The sequence below is a fragment of the Triticum aestivum genome, chromosome 1B (genome assembly GCF_018294505.1).
Source record: "Triticum aestivum cultivar Chinese Spring chromosome 1B, IWGSC CS RefSeq v2.1, whole genome shotgun sequence".
Lineage (NCBI taxonomy): Eukaryota > Viridiplantae > Streptophyta > Magnoliopsida > Poales > Poaceae > Triticum > Triticum aestivum.
Genome location: NC_057795.1, coordinates 429,698,803 through 429,723,574, shown reverse-complemented (window position 1 = coordinate 429,723,574; position 24,772 = coordinate 429,698,803). Strand labels below are relative to the sequence as shown.

Genomic DNA, 24,772 nt, shown 5'->3' with positions numbered 1-24,772 from the left:
GGCAAAGGAAATAGTGGACAAGTGCGAAGGATGTCAGTTCTACTCGAATATGTCACACAAGCCTGCGTCAGCTCTGAAGACCATTCCACTCGTCTGGCCCTTCGCAGTATGGGGATTGGATATGGTTGGCCCCTTGAGAACAGGTCGAAGCGGTTTTACTCATGTATTGGTAGCAGTCGACAAGTTCACCAAGTGGATTGAGGCAAAACCCAGCAAGAACCTCGACGCCGGTACTGCAGTTAGCTTCATCAGGGAACTGATATTCAGATATGGAGTCCCGCACAGCATCATTACAGATAATGGGTCGAACTTTGACTCAGAAGAATTCAGGAATTTCTGCAACTCTCAAGGCACACGAGTCGACTACGCTTCAGTCGCCCATCCGCAGTCGAATGGACAAGCAGAGCGAGCCAATGGCCTGATCCTCAAAGGGTTGAAACCCCGACTGATGCGTGATCTCAAACATGCGGCTGGAGCATGGGTCGACGAACTTCCCTCGGTGCTTTGGGGACTGCGGACCACACCTAATCGGTCGACTGGAAGAACTCCATTCTTCTTGGTCTATGGAGCTGAAGCAGTTCTTCCGAGCGATCTTCTCCACAATGCTCCTCGAGTTGAACTTTACAATGAAGCAGAAGCTGAACAAGCGCGGCAGGACGCAGTCGACCTCTTAGAGGAAGAAAGGGAGATGGCTCTGATCCGCTCGACCATCTACCAACAAGACTTGCGTCGTCTCCACGCCAGAAATGTGAGGGGTCGAGCCTTCCAGGAAGGGGATTTAGTTCTCCGAGTGGATCAGCAGAAATAGCACAAGCTTGCTCCTTCTTGGGAAGGGCCCTTCATCGTCACCAAGGTTCTCCACAACGGGGCGTACCGTCTTTACAACGTCGAACACAATATCGACGAGCCCCGAGCTTGGAACGCGGAACTACTCCGTCCATTCTATACTTAAAGTTTTCACTCGGAGGAGTTGTAATAAAATACTTCTGTAGTTCATGGATTACAAAATAATAGTGTCATAATTTCTCCATAATTTTTATCACTTTTTTATTTTTTTTCCAATAAAATTATCCCCTCAGTGGGTGACTTAGCTGCGAATCCGTTTCGCCTAAGTTTGTAAAAATCCTTGTCGAGTGATGAGCCAGACTCCCACTCGGAAGGCTTAGCTGCGAATCCGTTTTCGCCTAAGTTCAAATAAAATCCTACCGAGTGGTGAGCCAGACTCCCACTCGGAGGCTTAGCTGCAGCCCAGTGCTCGCCTAAGTGTAAATAAAATCCCACCGAGTGGTGAGCCAGACTCCCACTCAGGGGCTTAGCTGCAGTCCAAGTACTCGCCTAAGTTTAAATAAAATCCTACCGAGTGGTGAGCCAGACTCCCACTCGGGGGATTAGCTGCAGTCCAAGTACTCGCCTAAGTTTAAGTAAAATCCTACCGAGTGGTGAGCCAGACTCCCACTCGGGGGCTTAGCTGCAGTCCAAGCACTCGCCTAAGTACAAGTACAATGTGCGCTCGCAAAGAGGACGAGGCGCAGGTCGACTGCAACCCTCTCCTCTGAGCTACGCCACAAATACAATGTGCGCTCGCAAGGAGGACGAGGCGCAGGTCAACTGCGACCCTCTCCTCTGAGCTACGCCACAAATACAATGTGCGCTCGCAAGGAGGACGAGGCGCAGGTCGACTGCGACCCTCTCCTCTGAGCTACGCCACAAATACAATGTGCCCTCGCAAGGAGGACGAGGCGCAGGTCGACTGCGACCCTCTCCTCTGAGCTACGCCACAAATACAATGTGCTCTCGCGAGGAGGACGAGGCGCAGGTCGACTGCGACCCTTTTCCTCCGAGCTACGCCACAAGTACAACATGAAAATCCTACCGAGTGAAGAGCAAACCTCTCACTCGGGGGCTTAGCTGCAGCCCAGTGCTCGCCTAAGATATGAAAATCCTACCGAGTGAAAAGCAAACCTCCCACTCGGGGGCTCAGCTGCAGCCCAGTGCTCGCCTAAGGTATGAAAATCCTACCGAGTGTGGAGCAGACCTCCCACTCGGGGGCTTAGCTGCAGCCCAGTGCTCGCCTAAGGTATAAAAATCCTACCGAGTGTGGAGCAGACCTCCCACTCGGGGGCTTAGCTGCAGCCCAGTGCTCGCCTAAGGTATAAAAATCCTACCGAGTGAAGAGCAAACCTCTCACTCGGGGGCTTAGCTGCAGCCCAGTGCTCGCCTAAGGTATAAAAATCCTACCGAGTGAAGAGGAAACCTCTCACTCGGAGGCTTAGCTGCAGCCCAGTGCTCGCCTAAGTGAATTAAGGAATAAGTTGACTGCAGTGAGCGTCTTGCTTTAAACCTGCAAAAGACATTTCGAGCCAAAAGCAAACATATTCAAACATCAAATCCAAGTGCAGATCGATACCTAAAGGAACCGAAAGTACTTAGGCGCTAAGCCTGTTAAGGTTTATCGGTTACAAAATCACTCGGCATACCGAGGCAAATTTAAAGTGTTGAGCTCAAAGAAGTTTTTTACCCCTCCTGTGGAGGGCTGGAAGGTGCAACAAACTCATCTAGATCAATTCCGTCCGCGATCCGAGTGGCAGCAGCGATGAAGGTTTCCATGAAGGACCTGAAGTCATGCTTCTTAGTGTTGGCCACCCGAAGAGCCGCCAGCTTGTCGTCTCGCACATCCTTGCAGTGGACTCGGGCCAGACACAGTGCAACATCTGCACCGCACCTAGCGGAGGATTTTTTCCACTCCTGCACTCGACCAGGCACTGTGTTTAGTCGAGCCATCAGCGACTCGAGGTCATTCTGGAGTGTCTCCCCGGGCCAGAGCGTGGTGTCAATGCGAGAAGTGGCGACCTTCAGCCTTGCAAGGTAGTCAACGACAGCAGCAACACGAGACTCGAGTCGGAACACATTCATGGCAACTTCATCGTTCACCGGAGAGTTGACGGGGTCCAGGTTCGGTTCCAGCCGGCTAGTTTCCTCTTCAAAGTTTTGACAAAATTCTGCAGATACAATCACTGAATCAAGGCAACGGTCGAATGGAAAGATCACTGTTGAAAATGATTGTCGAGTGTAAAGGATTACCTTCGAGCATGAGGAACAACTTTTTGGCGAGTCCACCCGGGAAGGCCTCCAGATCATTCTTCTTCCCAGCCAACTGACTGGCCTTGTCGTTCAGGGCGGCTTTGTCAGTTTTCAGTCGACTGACCTCCTTGTTGGCAATGGCAAGAGCAGCTTTCAGATTGGCATTGTCTTCTTCAAGCTTGGTGACTGAAGCTAACTTCTCGTCAGCAAGCTTGATCTTCTCAGCCAACTCAAGGTCTTTTTTCTTCTGGGCCTCCTTCACTTTGCCTGCAAAGTTACAGCAAGGTCAGATTTGAAACAAATGAGGAGCAAAAGCAGTCGTCGAGGTCTCACCAAACATACCTTTGGTCTCCTCCTTCGCCTTCGCCAAATTCTCCTGGACCAGCTTCAGATCAAGCTCGAGGTGGATATGCTTGTTCTCCATCTCAGTATAGCGAGCAGCAAGGTCGCAGGATTTCTATGAAGAACCAATCGACAAAATGTCAAGGATAATTCACTTCCGAGTGGATAAGAGAAAATCATGCATTTCCAAGACTACAGCCGAATACAAACATTCGACCGTAGCCTCGGGGACTACACCCAGTGGATGCACTCAGCGTGCCCCCACTAGTTCTTAAGAAGAGTCGACCAGTCGACCCCAAAAAAAACACAAGACACATTCTTCAGACTGTAATCGTCTGCAAGCAGTCGACCACAGTCTCGGGGACTACACCCAGTGGGTGCACTCAGTGTGCCCCCACTGGTTTGAGATATCCATTCGACTCAGTCGAATGACGGAAGACTTACTTATAAAGCCTAAGGCCGGCTGCCAGCAGCCGACCTTAGCCTTGGGGACTACACCCAGCGGGTGCACTCAGCGTGCCCCCGCTAACACGGAGTTTCAATTGACACACCCAGTGGGTGACTGCTATGGATTCCGAAAAGAAAGACTTTCAGATAGCATATCCTAACAGAATAGGCGGTGGTCGACTGACCTGAACATTGCTTTGAAGGGCGGAACTCGCATCGTAAGCTGCCTGGCTTGCCTCCCGGATGGCCTTCACCTGCTCCATCATGACTCCCGCTTGGCGTATCGCTTCCTTTGCGGCACTGGCTTGGTCCTCTGGGACGTAGTGGGTCGTGAAGAGAGAAGGCTGTGCGGCACTCGACGAAGCGGGGTGAGCACTCGTCAGCGGCACCGCGAAGGACACAGTGTGCCGAGTGGTGTCTTCCTCCCCCACGATCAGAGTCTCGGGTGCCGTCACATCCTGGACCACCCTGTCGGCAGACACTTTCCTGCTCCTCCTGTGCTTCAGCGGCTCCTCGTCGTCGTCATCGTCGTCAGGAAGGGTGATAACATTGGATGAAGCTACAAGAAAGGAATCGGAATTAGAGACCAAAAGTCAATCGACCGAAAAATGGAATTAAGAGAGTGTTAGCAGGTATTGAAGTCACAACATCCTCCATCTCGTGGTCATCGGCCCTGGCTGAGGTCTCGGAAGTAGCAGCACTACAATTCCAAAAAATCAGTCGGCTAACTCAAGTGTCGATCAAAGATAAAGCCTGCGCAAAACAAGAAGACTCAAGCAGCATGTTTACCCTAATATGGTGGGGATGGACACTTTCATCTTCGGCAAGACCTTGGTCGGCTTCGACGGTGCCACCCTGGACTGCTTCGGAGCCTTTTCAGTCGGCACCGGAGAAGTGGTCCGAGGGCGCTTTGTCGACTGGGCGACAGTCGCAACCCCCTTACCACGTTCAGTCACAGGGTCATGGACAAGCTTCGACCACCTTTCCGAGCGCGGTGGTGCGACCTCCTCCTCCTCTTCTTCTTCCTCATCATCATCATCATCATCATCATCATCTTCAGCAGCATCCGAATCCCACTCCTCCTGGCTTTCGCCCCACTCGCTTCTCCCTCCTCAGTCGGAGTCTGCGCCCCATTGGGCATCGAGTACAGTTCGGTGAGGACCTGTCAGACATCAAGACAAAGATCAATCGACCAAATTGCAGCGAAACAGAGTAAGCATGGCAAGAATACAATCGAAGATAAAGTGGGCATACCTTGTCTGGAGTGCTGGAATGGTCGAGTGGAGGAATCCTCCGAGCTCCACGAGGGTTATCCTTGTTCCCAGTGACCGCGGCCATCCACCTTTCCAGAGTGGCATCGTCGACTGCTTCCGGGTTGATCCGAGTCTCATCTTCGGTCCCGCAGTACAGCCACATGCAATGGCCTCTGTACTGGAGAGGCTGGATGCGACGTCTAAGGAAAACCTCCAGGAGATCCATACCTGTCACTCCTTCACGAACCAACCGGACCACGCGCTCCATCAGCATCTTCACATCAGCTTTCTCCTCTGGGAGCACCTTCAGAGAAGAGGGTTTGTTGGCTCGGTCCATGGTAAACGGAGGGAGGCCACTCGACTGCCCCGGCGTCGACTCGTCCTTGCAGTAAAACCAAGTCGACTGCCAGCCTCTGACCGACTCGGAAGGGTCATCATTGGGAAAGTGCTCTTGTTCCTCATCTGGATCCCTAGACCTCCACACATCTGAATGACCTTGGTTTTATCGTCGTCTGGACTCGCCTTCTTCACGGTCTGAGAGCGACACGTGAATATGTGCTTGAATAGACCCCAGTGCGGTCGGCAACCAAGAAAGTTCTCACACATGGATACAAAGGCAGCGAGATATGCGATGGAATTCGGGTTGAAGTGGTGGAGTTGCGCTCCAAAGAAGTTCAAGAAACCACGGAAGAAAACACTCGGTGGCAAAGAAAAACTGCGGTCGACGTGGGTTGCCAGAAGCACGCACTCACCCTCTTCCGGCTGGGGCTGCCACTCTTTCCCCGGGAGCCTTGCTGCTCCGTGGAGGATCAGACCGTCGTTGGCCATGTCGAGAAGATCCTTCTCCGTGATGGTCGACCGGATCCAATCTCCCTGGACCCAGCCGCTCGGCAGACGAGATCTAGAAGAAGACCCGCCGCGACTGGTGGTTCTCCCCTTCGCCTTCCCCGTCGCCGACGCCTTCTTCGCGCGTTCCAGCGCCGCCGTCTTCTCCTTCACCATGGCCGCCGGCGAGACGCGCGAGGAGCGGTTGCGCGGAGGCGAGAACAGACGCGGTGGGCGGAGGCGAAGAGAGCAGCGAGAGAATGCAGAGATACTGTTCAAAAACCCTCGCCGGGCGCCTTTATAAGATCCCTTCCGAGTGGATGACAGGTGGGCCCGGCGATCCAATCACATCCCAAAACAGTCGCGCGGACGCGATACGTGGCGAAAAAGGTGGCGCGAGAATCGAGGCGTCTATGCCCTATCCCATCCGAACGCCGCGGTCCGCCCCGCTTCGCGCGCTTCCCCAAATTTCATATCCCACAGAATCTGCAAACGGCAGATCGGTCTGTCAGACGCGGGATTTCCCGCGATCCGTCGCTCGGAAATTGTTAAGTTCAAAAGGTCACTCGACGAAAGAAAAGAATGGATCGAGTCGACTGAAGAAAAATTGCTAGTTATCAACAAAGAGATTATTGGTCCAAGACAACGCATGACCAGCATGCAAAAGCCAGTCGGAAACAACATCAACTCCTTCCTCACTCAAGCCTCAATCCATTCGGGGGCTAATGATGGAGTCATGTACCTAGGGTAGGGTCATAGACCTGATCTAAGTACCCTACCCAAGGACACCCTTAGAAGAGATCACCTTCCAGTCGACTTACGAGGACTCCACTCGACTGACTTGAAGGACTCGACCATGAAGACTCGCTCGACCATCAGAAGGTCAAGTGGCACTCTGTACTACAACGGTCTGTAATTAAGTAGACTTTGTGGTAGTTAAGACACTTTATGTGGGGCGTTACCAGTAACGCCCCAGACTTAATGTACTTTAAACCCTGCATTACTGAGGGCCGGAGGGGTCTGGCAGGTACTATATAAGCCACCCCCACCTCAGTGTGAAGGGTTCGCACCCCTGTAATTCATACACACATAATCCACTCGACCGCCTCCGGGCTCCGAGACGTAGGGCTTTTACTTCCTCAGAGAAGGGCCTGAACTCGTACATCTCTTGTGTTTACAACCTCTCCATAGCTAGGACCTTGCCTCTCCATACCGACCCCCACTCTACTGTCAGACTTAGAACCACGACAACGCCCACCCCCCTGGACGCGCCCTACCCTCTCGTGGGCCCCTCGAGGCTCCCCCGACCGACTTCTTTCACCTATATAAGCCTACGTACCCTAAAAACATCAAAACAGAAGATAGATCGGGAGTTCCGCCGCCGCAAGCCTCTGTAGCCACCAAAAACCTCTCGGGAGCCTGTTCCGGCACCCTGCCGGAGGGGGAACCCATCACCGGTGGCATCTTCATCATCTCGGCGCTATCCATGATGAGGAGGGAGTAGTTCACCCTTGGGGCTGAGGGTATGTACCAGTAGCTATGTGTTTGATCTCTCTCTCTCTCTCTCTCTCTCTCTCTCTCTCTCTCGTGTTCTCTCTGTGGCACGATCTTGATGTATCGCGAGCTTTGCTATTATAGTTGGATCTTATGGTGTTTCTCCCCCCTCTACTCTTTTGTGATGAATTGAGTTTTCCCCTTGAAGTTGTCTTATCGGATTGAGTCTTTAATGATTGATAACACTGATGTATGTCTTGCCATGTTTATCTGTGGTGACAATGGGATATCACGTGCCACTTGATGTATGTTTTGGTGACCAACTTGCGGGTTCCGCCCATGAACCTATGCATAGGGGTTGGTACACGTTTTCTTGACTCTCCGGTAGAAACTTTGGGGCACTCTTTGAAGTACTTTGTGTTGGTTGGATGAATCTGAGATTGTGTGATGCATATCGTATAATCATGCCCATGGATACTTGAGGTGACAGTGGAGTATCTAGGTGACATTAGGGTTTTGGTTGATTTGTGTCTTAAGGTGTTATTCTAGTACAAACTCTTGAATAGATCGATCCGAAAGAATAACTTTGAGGTGGTTTCGTACCCTACCATAATCTCTTCGTTTGTTCTCCGCTATTAGTGGCTTTGGAGTGACTCTTTGTTGCATGTTGAGGGATTGTTATATGATCTATCTATGTTATTATTGTTGAGAGAACTTGCACTAGTGAAAGTATGAACCCTATGCCGTGTTTCCTACCATTGCAATACCGTTTGCGCTAACTTTTATCATTAGTTACCTTGCTGTTTTTATATTTTCAGATTACAAATACCTATTTCTACCATCGATATTGCACTTGTATCACCATCTCTTCGCCGAACTAGTGCACCTATAGAATTTACCATTGTATTGGATGTGTTGGGGACACAAGAGACTCTTTGTTATTTGGTTGCAGGGTTGTTTGAGAGAGACCATCTTCATCCTACGCCTCCCACGGATTGATAAACCTTAGGTCATCCACTTGACGGAAATTTTCTACTGTCCTACAAACTTATGCACTTGCAGGCCCAACAAAGTCTACAAGAAGAAGGTTGTGTAGTAGACATCAATATCCACTATGTTCTGAGATTGATGTTGCTATGACTTTGCTATGCTTAATGCTTGTCACTAGGGCCCGAGTGCCATGATTTTAGATCTAAACCTATTATGTTTTCATGAATATATGTGAGTTCTTGATCCTATCTTGCAAGTCTATAGTCAGTGTTATGATCCATTAACCCCGAAGTGACAATAATCGGGATACTTACCGGTGATGACCGTAGTTTGAGGAGTTCATGTATTCACTAAGTGTTAATGCTTTGGTCCAGTGCTCTATTAAAAGGAGACCTTAATATTCCTTAGTTTCCAATAGGACCCTGATGCCACGGGAGGGTAGGACAAAAGATGTCATGCAAGTTCTTTTCCATAAGCATGTATGATTATATTAGGAATACATGCCTACATTACATTGATGAACTGGAGCTAATTCCGTGTCACCCTATGTTATAACTATTATGTGAGGAATCGCATCCGACATAATTAGCCATCACTGATCCAATGCCTACGAGCTTTTCACATATTGCTCTTTGCTTAGTTACTTTACCGTTGCTACTGTTACAATTATTACAAAACTGCTATTGTTACTTTTGCCACTGTTATCGTTACTTCCATGCTACTTTGCTACTAAATACTTTGCTGCAGATATTAAGTTATCCAGGTGTGGTTGAATTGAAAACTCAACTGCTAATACTTGAGAATATTCTTTGGCTCTTGTGTCGAATCAATAAATTTGGTTGAATACACTACCCTCGAAAACTGTTGTGATCCCCTATACTTGTGGGTTATCAAAGGCATGACCTGCGAACTGGCATGACACGCCAGGTCAATACATTGAATGTACTTGCAAGCTCACAGCAACCAAAAGCAATCAACACAAACAACAACATGGCATTTACAGTTTAAACAATGATAAGCATGATATCACTATAACAACATCAAATGAGCATGGCATTTACATGTTGAACATAACACATCTAACATCATATGAAAAGAGCATGGCAAAGCAATCACTCAAGTGTTCAACCATATAAGCATTGTGTTTCAATTGTCTACCAAAGTAAGCATTGAAGTCTTCTTGTTTAACAATGAAGTTATCAAACTCATCCAAGCATTGACTAGCAAATTTGTAGATGGGATTTTGCACTTATGACATCTATAGAGAGAATTTACCTATACTATGTGTGTCGGGTTATCAAGACCATGTATCTCTTCAATAGGCGGTAAATTCTTAACATCTTCGACTTTAATACCTTTTTCTTTATAGATTTCCTTGCCTCTTGCATATCTTCAAGACTGAGAAATAGAATACCCCTTTTCTTCGGAGTTGGCTTAGGAGTTGGTTCAGGAAGTGTCCAATCATTATCATTACTCGATATATTATTCGATAGCAATTTAGCTTGCTCAACAGTTCTTTCCCTGAAAACACAACCATCACAACTATCCAGGTGATCTCTGGAAGCATCGGTTAGTCCATTATAAAAGATATTAAGTATTTCATTTTTCTTGAGAGGATGATCAGGCAAAGCATTAAGTAATTGGAGAAGCATCCCCAAGCTTGTGGAAGACTCTCTTCTTCAATTTGCACAAAATTAAATATTTCCCGCAAGGCAACTTGTATCTTATGAGAAGGGATTTTTTTGTAGAGAAGTAATAAATCATATCCTAGGGACTACGCACACAACCAAGAGCAAGAGAATTAAACCATATCTTAGCATCACCCTTTAATGAGGAAGGAAACAATCTAAGAATATAGTAATAGCGAATTTTTCCCTCATGAGTAAATAGGGTGGCTATATCATTCAATTTAGTAAGATGTGCCACAATAGTTTCAGATTCATAGCCATGGAAAGGATCATATTCAACCAAAGTAATTAACTCAGGATCGACAGAGAATTCTTAATCCTTATCAGTAACACAAATAGGTGAAGTAGCAAAAACAGGGTCATATTGCACTCTAGCATTCAAAGACTTTTCTTTCAACTTAGCCAACAGTTTCTTAAGATCATATCAATCATTGCAAGCAAGAAAGTCTCTAGAAGTTTCTTCATCCATAACATAACCCTCAGGTACAACAGGCAATTCATATCTAGGGGGAGAATCTTCATCATCACTTTCATTAATATCATCAGTTTTAGTAATTTCATTCTCTCTAACCCTAGCAAGTTGTTCATCCAGAAATTCACCTAATGGCACATTATTATCAAGCAGAGAAGTAGCATCATCATAAGCATCATGCATAGCAGAAGTGGCATCATCAATAACATGCGACATATCGGAATTAATAGCAGGCGCAAGTGTCGCAAGTTTTCTTAAAACAGAAGGTGAATCAAGTGCAGAGCTAGATGGCAGTTCCTTACCTCCCCTCGTAGTTGAGGGAAAAATCTTGGTTCTTTGATCTTTCAAATTCCTCATAGTGATCAACAGATATAAATCCCAAGTGACTCAAAGAATAGAGCTATGCTCCCCAGCAACGGCGCCAGAAAAAGGTCTTGATAACCTACAAGTATAGGGGATCGCAACAGTTTTCGAGGGTAGAGTATTCAACCCAACTTTATTGATTCGACATAAGGGGAGCCAAAGAATATTCTCAAGTATTAGCAGTTGAGTTGTCAATTCAACCACATCTGAAAGACTTAATACCCGCAACAAAGTATTTAGTAGCAAAGTAGTATGGAAGTAACGGTAACAGTGGCAAAAGTAACAGTAGCAGTTTTGTAGCAATCGTAACAGTGGCAACGGAAAAGTAACTAAGCAGAGATCTATATGTGAAAAGCTCATACGCAATGAATCAGTGATGGATAATTATGTCGAATGTAATTAATCATTCAACAGTTATAACATAGGGTGACACAGAACTAGCTCCAGTTCATCAATGTAAATGTAGGCATGTATTCCGAATATAGTCATACGTGCTTATGGAAAAGAACTTGCATGACATCTTTTGTCCTACCCTCCTGTGGCAGCGGGGTCATATGGGAAACTAAGGGATATTAAGGCCTCCTTTTAATAAAGTACCGGACCAAAGCATTAGCACTTAATGAATACATGAACTCCTCAAACTACGGTCATCACCGGGAAGTGTCCCGACTATTATCACTCCGGGGTTTGTCGGATCATAACACGTAGTAGGTGACTATAACTTGCAAGATAGGATCAAGAACACTCCTATATTCATAAAAAACATAATAGGTTCAGATCTGAAATCATGGCACTCAGGCCCTAGTGACAAGCATTAAGCATGGCAAAGTCATAGCAACATCAATCTTAGAACATAATGGATACTAGGGATCAAACCCTAACTAAACTAACTCGATTACATGGTAAATCTCATCCAACCCATAACCGTCCAGCAAGCCTACGATGGGATTACTCGCGCACGGTGGTGAGCATCATGAAATTTGTGATGGAGGATGGTTGATGATGACGATGGCGACGGATTTCCCTCTCCGGAGCCCCGAACGGACTCCAGATCAGCCCTCACAAGGAAGAAGAGGGCTTGGCGGCGGCTCTGTATCGTAAAACGCAATGAATCCTTCTCTCTGATTTTTTTCTCCCCGAACGTGAATATATGGAGTTGGACTTGAGGTCGGTGGAGCTCTAGGGGGGGCACGAGGTAGGGGGTGCGCCCTCCACTCTCGTGGACAGGGTGTAGGCCCCCTTCTGTTTATTCTTTCGCCAGTATTTTTTATTATTTCCAAAACGTGACTCCGTAAAGTTTTAGGTCATTTCGAGAACTTCTATTTCTGCACAAAAATAACACCATGGAAATTTTGCTAAAAACAGCGTCAGTCCGGGTTAGTTCCATCCAAATCATGCAAATTAGAGTCCAAAACAAGGGCAAAAATGTTTGGAAAAGTAGATACGTTGGAGACATATCAAGCGTGTCGCGAGGCGCGTCGCCAGGATCGTCCTTCAGGGGCATGTGGGCTCCTGAGGCCCTGGAAGCTCCAGAGTGGCCGAGGCCTCGCGAGCTACCAACGCGAGGCGTGCAAAGCACTGGTAGGAGGCGTCAGCGTTCAACAAGCCGAAGGGCATGTGGATGTAGTTTGTGGGGACGCCTCTGCTCCGGCCGACGCGAGACGGCCAAAAGAGGTCTTGGGATCTGGCCTTGTTGAGGCCCGTGATGTTGATGCACACCCGTAGATCGCTGCCTTCCCTGGGGGTGGCAGCCGAGCCAGCGGGACTCCGCCGACCCAAGGAAGGTTCAAACTCAGGGGCGTGCTCGCTGCTCCTCACCTCTCCCTATCAGCTGCACTCAACCCCACGACCAAGCTCTCGCGAGATCCCAGTGCAAAGGAAAGACAAAGAACGCGGCAGTATACCCACATTCGGTCCACCTTACAGTGTAAAATCCTACTCCTGCTCTGTGGTTGGATTGCCTCGTGAAGGAGGATGAGTGTGAGTACAAGTTGCCTTAGGAGGCTTTGGAGCGGCTCCGGGCTTGAGGGGTGTATCCACTCTCTCTCTCTCTAAGGTGGTGGTCTAGCTACACTTATATTGACCTGGTCCTCTTCCCCCAAAACACTTGGCGGGAAGGGTGCCCACAACGGCCAATTTCGAAGGGGAACGGGAGTACATCTTATCCTGACAAAAGGTGGTCTCCGCCTGCCAAAGCTTCTGGTTATGACGCGTGGGTGGGCTCGGCGATGACCTCCGTCCTGACGAGTTCGCCGTCCTGGTCTTCTAGCACCAAAGAGGCAACCCTTAGGGCCGCCTTGGGAACCCGTGCGCTGGCCTTGTCCCTTTAGCACCAAAAAGGAAAGCCTCACCATCCGCGCCCATTGGCACGGGCCCTGGCGACACCCGTCATGGCTCGCGTCATTCACGTGCGCCGCGAGGCATGGCTTCGCGACCTCGGAGTATCCGCCTGCGAGGGGGGCCTCGGGAGGTCCTCGCCTCCTTGGTGAAGTGCGCCCCGCGAGGCAGGGGGCTCGCGAGGGACTTGCTCATGCAGCCTTGAAGATGGGCTGCACTGGGCCTATCCCACACGCTGCGTCCTGGGCTGCAGGCAAACGGGCCTGGGTACCCCAGTCCCAGGGTCCCGACAGCGGCAAGGCCAACCTAGAGCTTGTGTCCGTAGCTTCAACACCTTGGTCACTGCCATCATTTGGTCACTTTGGAAACAACATAATGCGAGGGTTTTTCGAAGAGCTGAGTAACTCAGATCGCCTAGGCAACTAGCTTCACAAGTGCTCGGCAAAATACACGAGTAGCACGCCACCGGAGTTGGACACTTAGACCACTTTGTGAGAGAGTAGCGTGTGTTTGCTTCTATGGTGTGGGTGTCGGCCACACTGAATGTTCACATTCAGGATCAGTCGCTTGTAAATGTCTTTGACCCCTTCTATAAAAACATGATACGCCATTGGTGTAATCCAAAAAAAAACATGGCAACTCCATATAACTGGCTTTTTTTTTGGTAAATATGAGTTTATTCCATAATGATAGGGTTACAGTCTAGTGGCAGTAGTGCCTTAATACATGAAGGACCATGGTGTAGCCATATAGTAGTACATTCATATTGACTATAATTAGCCAAACGATGTGCTATCCAATTTTGTTAACGGAAATTTTTCTGCGGAATAAACTCGCTTTGAGATATTCCAATGCTGTCGAGGAGTAGTAGAAACTTGCAAGTACTCCCAAGTCCACGTCCCAACTTCCAACCTCCAAAGCTACTACACTTAATAAAGTGCGTACAACTCCCATTTCCCAAGACCAGTGTGTTTTCCCAGCTCCATGCATGTACTACACTTGCACTCAAATAAAGTTCACGAGAGACAAGGTATTGAGTCATCGCCATTCACAAGCTCTCCTGGGTCACCATTCAAACGCACGGTTGAGCACTCCAGTTGTTCAGAAGGTTTGCTAGTTTATGGCGCTTGGGTCTCTTCTGGGTTCAAAAGTATAGTACTAGTAGTACTCCTATATATAATCCTTTCTGGCCAAACAATTGTGATGACATTACACTATAATTAATAATCTATGTTTTAACAATAAACACAAACAAAGTACTACCTCCGTCCAGGTGAATAAGTCATTCGCGTAGTTCTAGGTCATCGATTTGAGCAATTAAATATGTGTTATATGTTATGAAAAGTACATCACTAGATTTCTACGAGGATGTAGTTTCTAAATATATATTTTTTGTCACATATAATACATATTTAAATAGTTAAATCATCAACCTAGAACTACGCGAATGACTTATTCACCGAGACGGAGGTAGTAGTTTCTATCAGTAGATCATTGCATAAAACACGCATGATTTAGTCATCTTGTAACATGCAGTTTGTACTTATATACCGTGGCGGAATATTTGAACCTAATTAATTAAGTAAGAAATTATAAAATTAGTTTGACAAAAGAACAAGAAAATAAAATAAAATTGTTGACAGGATAGGTGAAAATAGGTGAAAATGTTGTGTAATAATTTGAACACCCTTAACAAGCCATCTAAACACCTGGATATTTGGAACTAAAAGTCCATGTAAATATTTCGTAGGAATTTCACTTGAAATAGTTTAATTCACCGTGGATCTCGGGTTACAATTGTATACCAACATACACATATGTGACCTGGTCAAATACATGCATGTTTATAATTCTATGTAGGACTTCAATCCCTGGCAAACGGTCAAACTTTATATTATATTCATTTAGTATTGTAGATGGAAACTTGATCAAACTTTATAAAGTTTTTAGACAAATTTAATACGCCTAGTAAAAAGAAATGAAAGTACTTCACACACCATTTTTACTGAACGACACTGGAACGATGTGTGATCCAACCGGTTGGTGCTGTTCGGCGTTGGGCTTGGATGGTGGGATGGTGGGTGTCGTGTGTAATTCGTGTGGTAAGTGTCGTGCAGATAGCAGTGCTCAAAAAGAAACAGATGGAGTAACACACTTTACATGTGCTTGAACTCTCAGAGTAAATGTGAAGGATAAAGTTGAAACAAACTACTTAAATATTGCATGAGTATATTAAACAGCAAATCGTCATAGCTATATTGTAAAGTAAATAATGAAGATGCCCAGTTCAGTTTTTGCGTTTGGGTACAATTATCACACGCAACATATATGTGTTTAAACCTCAACCACGCAAAACTGCACATTGTAGAATTACATCCCAGGAAGTGTATAACTGCGGTTGAAAAGGATTAGGGAGGTAAATTTAAATCAACATATATAATAAATTACCTCTTTTCAGACAGCAAAATTAGATCGATCCGAAGTGAAAAACAAAAGAAATATAGACTGAAGTTTTTGAAGTACTTCTGAAAAAGGAGTATATATACATGCAAGTATATCTTTCATAGGTTATATATGCTCTCTTTCTAAAAGCATTTTCAAAAGGTAGTAGTATGTACAAAAAGATAAAGAAATAATAATGTGATATATATACAAGTCAGTTCAGTTATCATGCACCCACTTGTGGATGCAAACGACTGAACTGAAATCAAATCTGAAGTCCCTGCCAAGGCCTAAATATTCCCAATACCACGACATTACCCCAAAGCCAAACTCCAACAAGAAATACAAGAAAAATATATCTAATTAAGATAGCTTGATCAATTAGTAGTAAGGAAAAATCAAATCGGAAACCCTAGTAAGGCTATATCTACCTTTCCTTGCTTTCAAGTTGCAACACACATGCATGCCGCTTGCCGCATGCGTCGATCCGCCATAGTCCATGCATGATGCATGTCAGGAGCTCTGATCTATGTGGATTGTTGATCACTTGGAGAAGATGTCGAACAAGGGATCAGGTTCATTCCACAGCAGCGCGGCCTCGTAGTCCTCCTCCTCGGCGGCAAGGTACCATTCGGGGGTCACCTCAGCCTCTGCCGCCCCCGCCGGAGCACCATCCTGGGCGGCCATCGTAGATGACGAAGCCACTGGCAACGGGGCAGTCGTCTCGTGAGGCGGCGCCACCGTGGTGGTCACCGTGGACGCGGTGGCTGTGCTCGCGTAGTACAGAGGCGGCGACGTCGACGGTGGCGTCACACGGAGCGGCAGGAAGCGGTATTGGTGGTGGTGGTGTTGGAAGACCGCCCCGGCGCCACCTGAGTTCTGCGGCGGGCGCGGCAAGAGCGGCCGGAGCGGCGGGGGCGCGGAGGAGCTCGAGGAAGAAGCCGAGGACCCCAAGGGCCGGGGGTGGGGGTCCGCCCCGGGGGCCAGGGGCGGCGGCGCGGTGAGGTTGAGGTGGGCACGTGGGCCGTAGAGGAGCAGCGCCGCGCGGTCGTAGGCGCGCGCGGCATCCTCGGCAGTGGCGAAGGTGCCGAGCCACTTGCGCGAGCGCTTGCGGGGCTCCCGGATCTCCGCCACCCACTTGCCCCAGCTCCGCTGCCGCACGCCACGGTACCTGAACTTGGCGTTCTCCGGCCCGCCCTTGCCCGCCGCCTTCCCCTTCCGGCCGCCACTGCTCACGCTGCTCCCGACGTCGCTGCTGCTTGCGGCCTCGGTAGTGGTAGCGGTAAGCACTGCTGGGTTGGGTTTGTGTTCCATGGGGTGGCGGCAGTGGTAGGTATAAAGATAGGGACGGACCTGGCGCTGGGGGGACGGGGAGGGATGGGGAAGAGAGAGGGATACCTAGCTCGCTGTGCGTTGGGGAGACCGATGAAGAGAGAGAGAGGGTGGGGATGGAGTGGCCGAGGAGGATGTGCTTGGTGGAGAGGGGCGGTGGTCAAATATAAAGGGCGAGAGAGAGCGTACACAGTGGAGTACAGCGAGCAGGAGTGAGTGAGTGAGAGAGAAGGGAACGGACATGCATGCAATGCAGTGAAAGGTCATGCTCTCATGCAGGTATGAGTTGACGCCACAGAGAGGGTATCGCATCGCGGGGTTTATTCGGCGTGGTTTATCTTCTGTAGCGATGTGCCTACGTTTTCTGCTTGTTTTAGACTTGCCACAGCGTATGGTAACATAATTAGTAACATAAACATATTCCTAAACTATATTACTACCTTCATAGTGAATAGTAACATAAGTATGATGTTATGCAAAGTTTCATTTATTAGGTTATAGACTCATAGTGAATTGAGAATATCACAAGCGGTATCATACATGCCAACTAGACTTTTTGAATGATGTGGCACACAATTAAATAAGGGAAGAGAGGATGTGGTATCATATCATGATACCGTATCATATTGAATGGTGTACTATTTTGTGTCATGCATGGCAATTAATAAGGCAACCTAAGATACTAACTTATGATACTATGCATTACGGAAGTAGTATCATACACACTAGTATCATATGCATGATACTAGTATATGATACTCTTCATTACGACTAGCCTAAAGCTCTCTTCATTAACTCATTGCTACATAAGCAAATTTGCTTAGTTAGACTTGATGTTACTGCTGAAGTTACTCCCACTGTAGCGATGCGAGCGGTCCAATTACACATCAATAGCAGCTGCTTTTATCTCCGCATTCACTAAACGAAATGCTGAACCCATGTTGGTAATTCCCTCTGTGCTCTACTGTCTTGAACTATTTTCTTTAGTTGACATGGAGGCTTTAGTGCCACGTTCAAGCTAAAAGCTGTGAAAGCAAGTCAAGCAGTGCCAGATGATGATAAAATAGCGGCGCATCCTTCTTTTGAAAAGTGACCAAACGGGACTTTTCAGCATAGTATCAGATGCCTTATTTTGTTAGTTAGGATCTCCTTCTCACTCCAAAGTATGGTTGGTGTATACTCGGCCGGCTAGTCTTAACCACCAGTCACGGCACTCACAGGAACGGGCATAGGTTGGGCTTCGATTTGAAGCCTTTGGTTTCATTTTTTTTCAAAGTGCTCAAAATCAAGATCTGATACTACTAGTGCATCGGTGTCATTCATATGATTCCAACAAGTCCAACAACATTGAAAACGGAGTTCGGATGTAAAGTTATGGTCATTTTATCGGAGAGTCCTTAGAGCAAAGACAGCCTGTACGACTATAGCTGGTCATACTGCTGGTCTAAACCTTCGAAAGTTGCCCTTTCAAATGGTATTCTTGACGGATTCCATTTCTGTTTGTTCGTACTATTTCCTTGGCCTTCAAGGGATGTTTTGAAAAATGATTAGACTCACTTAGAGCCCTTGGATCAAAGAAGAGATGTACGTACATCAATGAAGGAGGCTTTGGAAGAGCTCTTATACATACACCTACAGTCATAGGCTCATAGTCGCTGCCATCATCATTGTACAAGTCTTCTCAATTCCCATCTCTCCACGTCCAGCCGCCGTCCACATCAAGAAGCACTTGTGAGCTATGCCAAGCCTCCATCTCCCTTTTGCAACCTTGGAGGAAGACTGGAAGGGAGCTGCCGCCACCGAAGAAACGTCTTAGGAGGGTGCAACCATGGGCCATCGTCGCCGAACCATCACCATCACCATCGTCGTCTTCAAGAACACCCCTTCTCCTTCCCCCAGCACGGTCTTTGTGATTTGTTGTAACAACTCTTAAACCCCCTTTATATGTGATGTTATTTGAGTAGTTGTTGGCCATGGGTCGGTCCGCTAATAAGCGGTTACTTGATGTGCGTTATTTATTTATGTGTCTTCTACATGTTTTATTTATCTTTGTGGTAGTAAGTGGTTTGAGGTCCGATCCATCAGCGTAGTTGATGACATCAAACTCCCCAGGCCACACATTTATTCTAGGAGTCACGATTGTCTGTAGAACTTATCCCCTTCGGTCTAGTCCCCATGACCTTAATGTCTTCTAGTTAGCCGCTGCTGGTAGAGACGGGAAGTACGATGTTTGAGTTGTCTCAACATGGTGATGCTTGAGACAATGTTACGTGAGGGACCGTCCACCATATGTAGATTATCATACCCTATAATGTACTCCCTCCGTCCCAAAATAAGTGTCTCCGCCTTAGTACAACTGCCGCATGTGTGGGTAGTCGAAAAGCTTAACTCCATTCTATGGCGGAACCGAGGCCGTACCCAAACGCTGGTGAATTCATCTAAAAAATCACATTAATTCTCATAGTTATTTTCTTGGTTTAGTTTAGTATTTATTTTCCTTTCATTCTAGTACTTAGTCTAGTTTCATGTTTTAGTCATTTCCCCTAGCAACCAACTTTAGTGAAATATTTCCAAACTCCGGTTTGGAAGCAAAGTTGAGTAAGTGACAACGCAGCTGCGGGGATATTAGTGCCTCCTTTTCTTCTGGTGCCACTGCCAGGGAGCATAGCACTTGGTCATTACATTCCCGTTCACGTATTTTTTTATTTGTTGCTATTTATCTTACTATTTTCCTTAACCTAAAAACAAAAAAGGAAATATGTTTATCATGTCTTCTGAGATGTCTACTTAGGAACATATGGAATCTGCAATCGCGGAGATGAGATACACGAGTAAACCGTTTGCGGCTATTGATGAAGCAACTTTAAAAGAATGGATAAAATTGGTGAATAAAATTTCATCCCTTATATGTGCTTCATATCTAGTATCGTGCATAGATTGTGGATCTAAAAAGCACCTGAGATATTAATGTGAATGCAATATCGACCCATACTAGCAAATTATAATAATACTGATAAATTAAATAATGCTAGATATGAAGATTCATGACGATCCATTCAAAATGATTTATATGAAGTTGCAACCTATTTGTACTTTCTGCCTATTTTTTCTACCATGACCCATTAATCACCAATGAACAAGATCGGATGTCTTCCGGCTTGGGAGAAGTGATTTTTTGTAGAAACTCATAAAAGGATGAGGGAAAGGATGCAAGTGATCAAGAGCGAACAACCGCCATTGATGAATGGTTGCAAGAAATGTTAAAGAGACCTCCCGCAAAAAAATGTTAAACATACATGAATTAAATACTTGTCAAACTAACTTGGAGTGTCAACGGAGTCGATTCTGATGAATCACGAGTAGGGGGTCCGAAGCTACATCTGTGGAGAGGAGTCCTCGACGGATAAGGAGTGAAGGAAATATGCCCTAGAGGCAATAATAAAGTTGTTGTTTTATATTTCCTTATTCATGAAAAATGTTTATTATTCATGCTAGAATTGTATTAACCGGAAACTTGATACATGTGTGGATATATAGACAAAACACAGTGTCCCTAGTATGCTTCTACTTGACTAGCTCGTTAATCAAAAATGGTTAAGTTTCCTAGCCATAGACATGTGTTGTCATTTGATGAACGGGATCACATCACTAGGAGAATGATGTGATGGACAAGACACATCCGTTAGCTTAGCATAATGATCGTTCAATTTTATTGCTACTGCTTTCTTATGTCAAATACATATTCCTCCGACTATGAGATTATGCAACTCCCAGATACCGGAGGAATGCCTTGTGTGCTATCAAACGTCACAACGTAACTGGATGATTATAAAGATGCTCTACAGGTATCTCCGAAGGTGTTTGTTGGGTTGGCATAGATCGAGATTAGGATTTGTCACTCCGAGTATCGGAGAGGTATCTCTGGGACCTCTCGGTAATGCACATCATAAGAAGCCTTGCAAGCAATGTGACTAATGAGTTAGTTGCGGGATGATGCATTACGGAACGAGTAAAGAGACTTACCGGTAACGACATTGAACTAGGTATGAAGATACTGACGATCGAATCTCGGACAAGTAACATACTGATGACAAAGGAAATAGCATATGTTGTCATAACGGTTCGACCGACAAACATCTCCGTAGAATATGTGGGAGCCAATATGAACATCCAGGTTCCGCTATTGGTTATCGAACGGAGAGGTGTCTCGGTCATGTCTACATAGTTCTCGAACCCGTAGGATCCGCACGCTTAACGTTCGATGATGATTTTGTATTATATGAATTATGTGATTTGGTGATCGAATGTTGTTCAGAGTCCCGAATGAGATCATGGACAAAACGAGGAGTCTCTAAATGGTCGAGAGGTAAATATTCATATATAGAACGATAGTATTCGGACACTGGAAGTGTTCCGGGGGTACCGGATACGTATCGGGTCATCGGAAGGGGTTCCAGGCAACCCCCGGCAAACTACATGGGCCTAATGGGCCAAGAGGGGGACATACCAGCCCCTAAGGGGCTGGTGCGCCCCTCATGTAGGCCGAATTGGGGGGAAATGGAAAGGAGGGAAGGGAGAAGGAAAGGGGAGGATTCGGCCTTCCCCTTCCCTTCTCTCCCCCCTCTCTTTCCTTCCCCCTCCGACACTTATGAAAGGGGGGAGTGCCGGTGTCAAAACCGACGGATCTCGGGTAGGCGGTCCTGATATGTGCGTCTTAGGCTGATGGTAACAGGAAGCGAGGGACACAATGTTTACCCAGGTTCGGGCCCTCTCGATGGAGGTAAAACCCTACTTCCTGCTTGATTAATATTGAAGATATGAGTACTACAAGAGTGGATCTACCACGAGATCGTAGAGGCTAAACCCTAAGAGCTAGCCGATGATGGTATGATTGTAATTCTGATCGGCCTTCTAAGGACCAACCTCTCCGGTTTATATAGACACCGAAGAGGGCTAGGGTTTACACGGAGTCGGTTACAAGGAAGGAAACACAATATCCGGATCGCCAAGCTTGCCTTCCACGCAAAGGAGAGTCCCATCCGGACACGGGCCGGAGTCTTGAGTCTTGTATCTTCATGCTTCAATAGTCCGGACGAGGTATATAGTCCGGCTGTCCGGATACCCCTAATCCAGTACTCCCTCAGTAGCCCCTGAACCAGGCTTCAATGACGATGAGTCCGACGCGCAGTCTTGTCTTCGGCATTGCAAGGCGGGTTCCTTCTCCGAATACTCCAAATTAATTATCGAACACGTAGACCATGTCCGGATCCACAAAATGATCTTCACATACCGCTGTAGAGAGAGAACGATATTTCACAAATGCAATCTGCCGACAACCTATTTTAGACAACGTGACATGCCATTAAGGTTGGGTCATTATTCGAACCATTTTCCCACAACCAGCCTTGGCGTGTATTGCGAGGCGGTTTCCTTGGCACGTCTTGTCGAAGCAGAGATCGTGTCTCCTTATCACGGGAGTGTTATCAATACGGGTATGGGTAACCCAACCGCACCGCTAATCGCGACGAGTGGGAGGTGAGCGGGTTCCACCAGGCCAGTGGGGAGGCGCAAAGAGCTTTTACCGTTTTTATAAAGAAATAAGGTCTCTTCCTCTTTACCCATGCCTTCTCCTTCCGCTAGCTCATTCCCCTCTATTCGAGCCCTAACGCCCAAGCACTCTTCTTTTCCACCAAAGAGAGGTTTTCCAAAGATGTCCGGATCCGAAGCAGGAGGCAGATGGATGGCCTCTACCGTCCGGGAGAAGGATATCAAGAAGCTCCGAGAAGCCGGGTATCTAGCCAAGAAGATCGGCCACCTTCTCCCACCGGCGGGACAGGTTGTCTCCACTCCGGAGCCTCACGAGAGAGTCGTGTTCCTTCCCCATATCGTCTGCGGGCTCCGGTTTCCCCTCCACCCATTTGTCCATGGAGTCATGTATTACTATGGGATTGATTTTCATGATCTTTCCCCCAACTCTTTCCTCAATATCTCGACGTTCATCGTCGTGTGCGAGACCTCCGGATTTCGCCTCACTTCGTCCTATGGCTGAAGATTTTCAATGTGAAGCCCAAGGTGGTGAGTGGCGAACATGCCGAGTGTGGCGGCGCCATGGTGAGCAAGATGCCCAAGGCCGTTTGGCCGAAGGGCGCCTTCAACGACTCCTTTAAGGAGTGGCAACAACAGTGGTTCTATATCATCGAACCACACGGCAAAAAGTGGGCTGCAGCTCCTGAGTTCAGATCCGGAGCTCCACTGCGGCTCACGTCCTGGCCCAAGAAGGGCCCGAATTGGTCCTCATTCGATGAGTTATCACTGCTCCAGACGCGCGTTCAGAGCATGGTCGAGAAGGACGTCAAACTCGTCGACGCAGTCCAGGTGATGCTAGTTCGCCTGGTTCTCCCTTGCCAGCGCAGAGCCTGCACTCTGTGGGAGTTCGACCCAAGCGAGCACCAAACCCTTCGGGAGCTCTATGATTCCTCGCACAAGGATATCTGGAAGGTGCTCTTCAAGTCCGGCAAATCATGGTCGGGCTCCGCCGAGGACCGTGGGTATCAATTATCCCATTCTGCAAGCCCAGTAAGTTACAACCATGCTCTGTCCATCCATGCTTCAGTTGGCATGTCATGAGGGAGACATTTTAATCATGTTTCATCATGACCTCAGGGATGGATAAAGAAGGTGGAGCGGATACATTGTCCAGCCCCGCTGCCGGAGGAACCGGTCGGACCTCTTCTGACGAAGATACTGGTCCCCGCGCCTTACAAGGCGCCAAAGAAGGAGGCCTCCAAGAAGGTCAAGAAGACCCGGAGTGGCCTCCGTCGCTGCGAGGCTTCGGACGCAAAATCCGAAGACTCCAGCGACGCTCCTTCTTCCGAAGACGAAGAGGAGGAGGCAGAGGAGGACGAGCCTCACTCTGAAGGTGGGAAGAAGCGTGCGGCTTCCCCGTCCATGGAGGCCGAATCGCCTAAGAGGGGGAGAGGTTCCCATCCAGAGGCATCCACCACGGCTGCCGACAACAGCCCGGAGTGGGATCCCAGGGCCCAGCCCCTGGAAAAATCGTAAGTAACTGAAATCCGAATGCGCCTATGCATCTAGGGTCGTCTGGGTACAGCAGTTTTAACTGTCGCCATATCTCGTATAGCCCGGCGAGGTCTCCTGCCGGACAGTCCTCATCGGAGGATTCGCTGAGCTCGGATGCTGTGGCGAGCGAGACAGCTCCGGAGGCTCCTTCTCCGAAGTCTAGGCGCGACACCGAGGTGTCGTCTCAAAGAGACCCAAAGCAGGGGAGGCATGTCTCTGGAGCCAGACACGTGGGGGCAGCGGCCCCACGGCGTGTCGACGATGGGGGTGATCTCGGGTTCGGACCACAGCCGGATAAGGTCCTGGAGACCTCTAAGGCTCCAGGATCGGGCGAGCGGCCACCTTCAACGGAGGGAGGTTTGACTACTCTGCCGGTAACCTCTGTCCACGTAGAGCTGCCGGGCGGTCTATCGACAATGTTAAGGAACGCGTCTATTGTCGATGAACATCGGACCCTCATGGGTGCGGTGGTTGGAAAGATTCAGTCTGTCGAAAGCAGGCTGAATGAGTCTTGCCTTGGCCTTATAAAGGCTTTTGAGGTATAGTTTCTAAGAAACCTTTGAGGAATCATCATAATATGAGTAGTAGCCCCTGATACACTGTCCGGCGAAAGAGAGAGCCGGGCA

General features: G+C 47.7%; 1 protein-coding gene across 1 annotated transcript; it reads right to left on the bottom strand.

The window, feature by feature from the left end:
* Positions 1-15,845: 15,845 nt before the first annotated feature.
* LOC123092105 (ethylene-responsive transcription factor ABI4-like) lies at positions 15,846-17,181 on the bottom strand. The gene has a single exon (XM_044513793.1). The coding sequence runs from the start codon at positions 17,046-17,048 to the stop codon at positions 16,278-16,280; it is 771 nt and encodes a 256-aa protein (XP_044369728.1). The 5' UTR covers positions 17,049-17,181; the 3' UTR covers positions 15,846-16,277.
* Between the last annotated feature and the right edge of the window lie 7,591 nt (positions 17,182-24,772).

Excerpts from the sequence above, each read along its gene's own strand:
- LOC123092105 (XM_044513793.1), bottom strand. The coding sequence starts at position 17,048 with ATGGAACACAAACCCAACCCAGCAGTGCTTACCGCTACCACTACCGAG.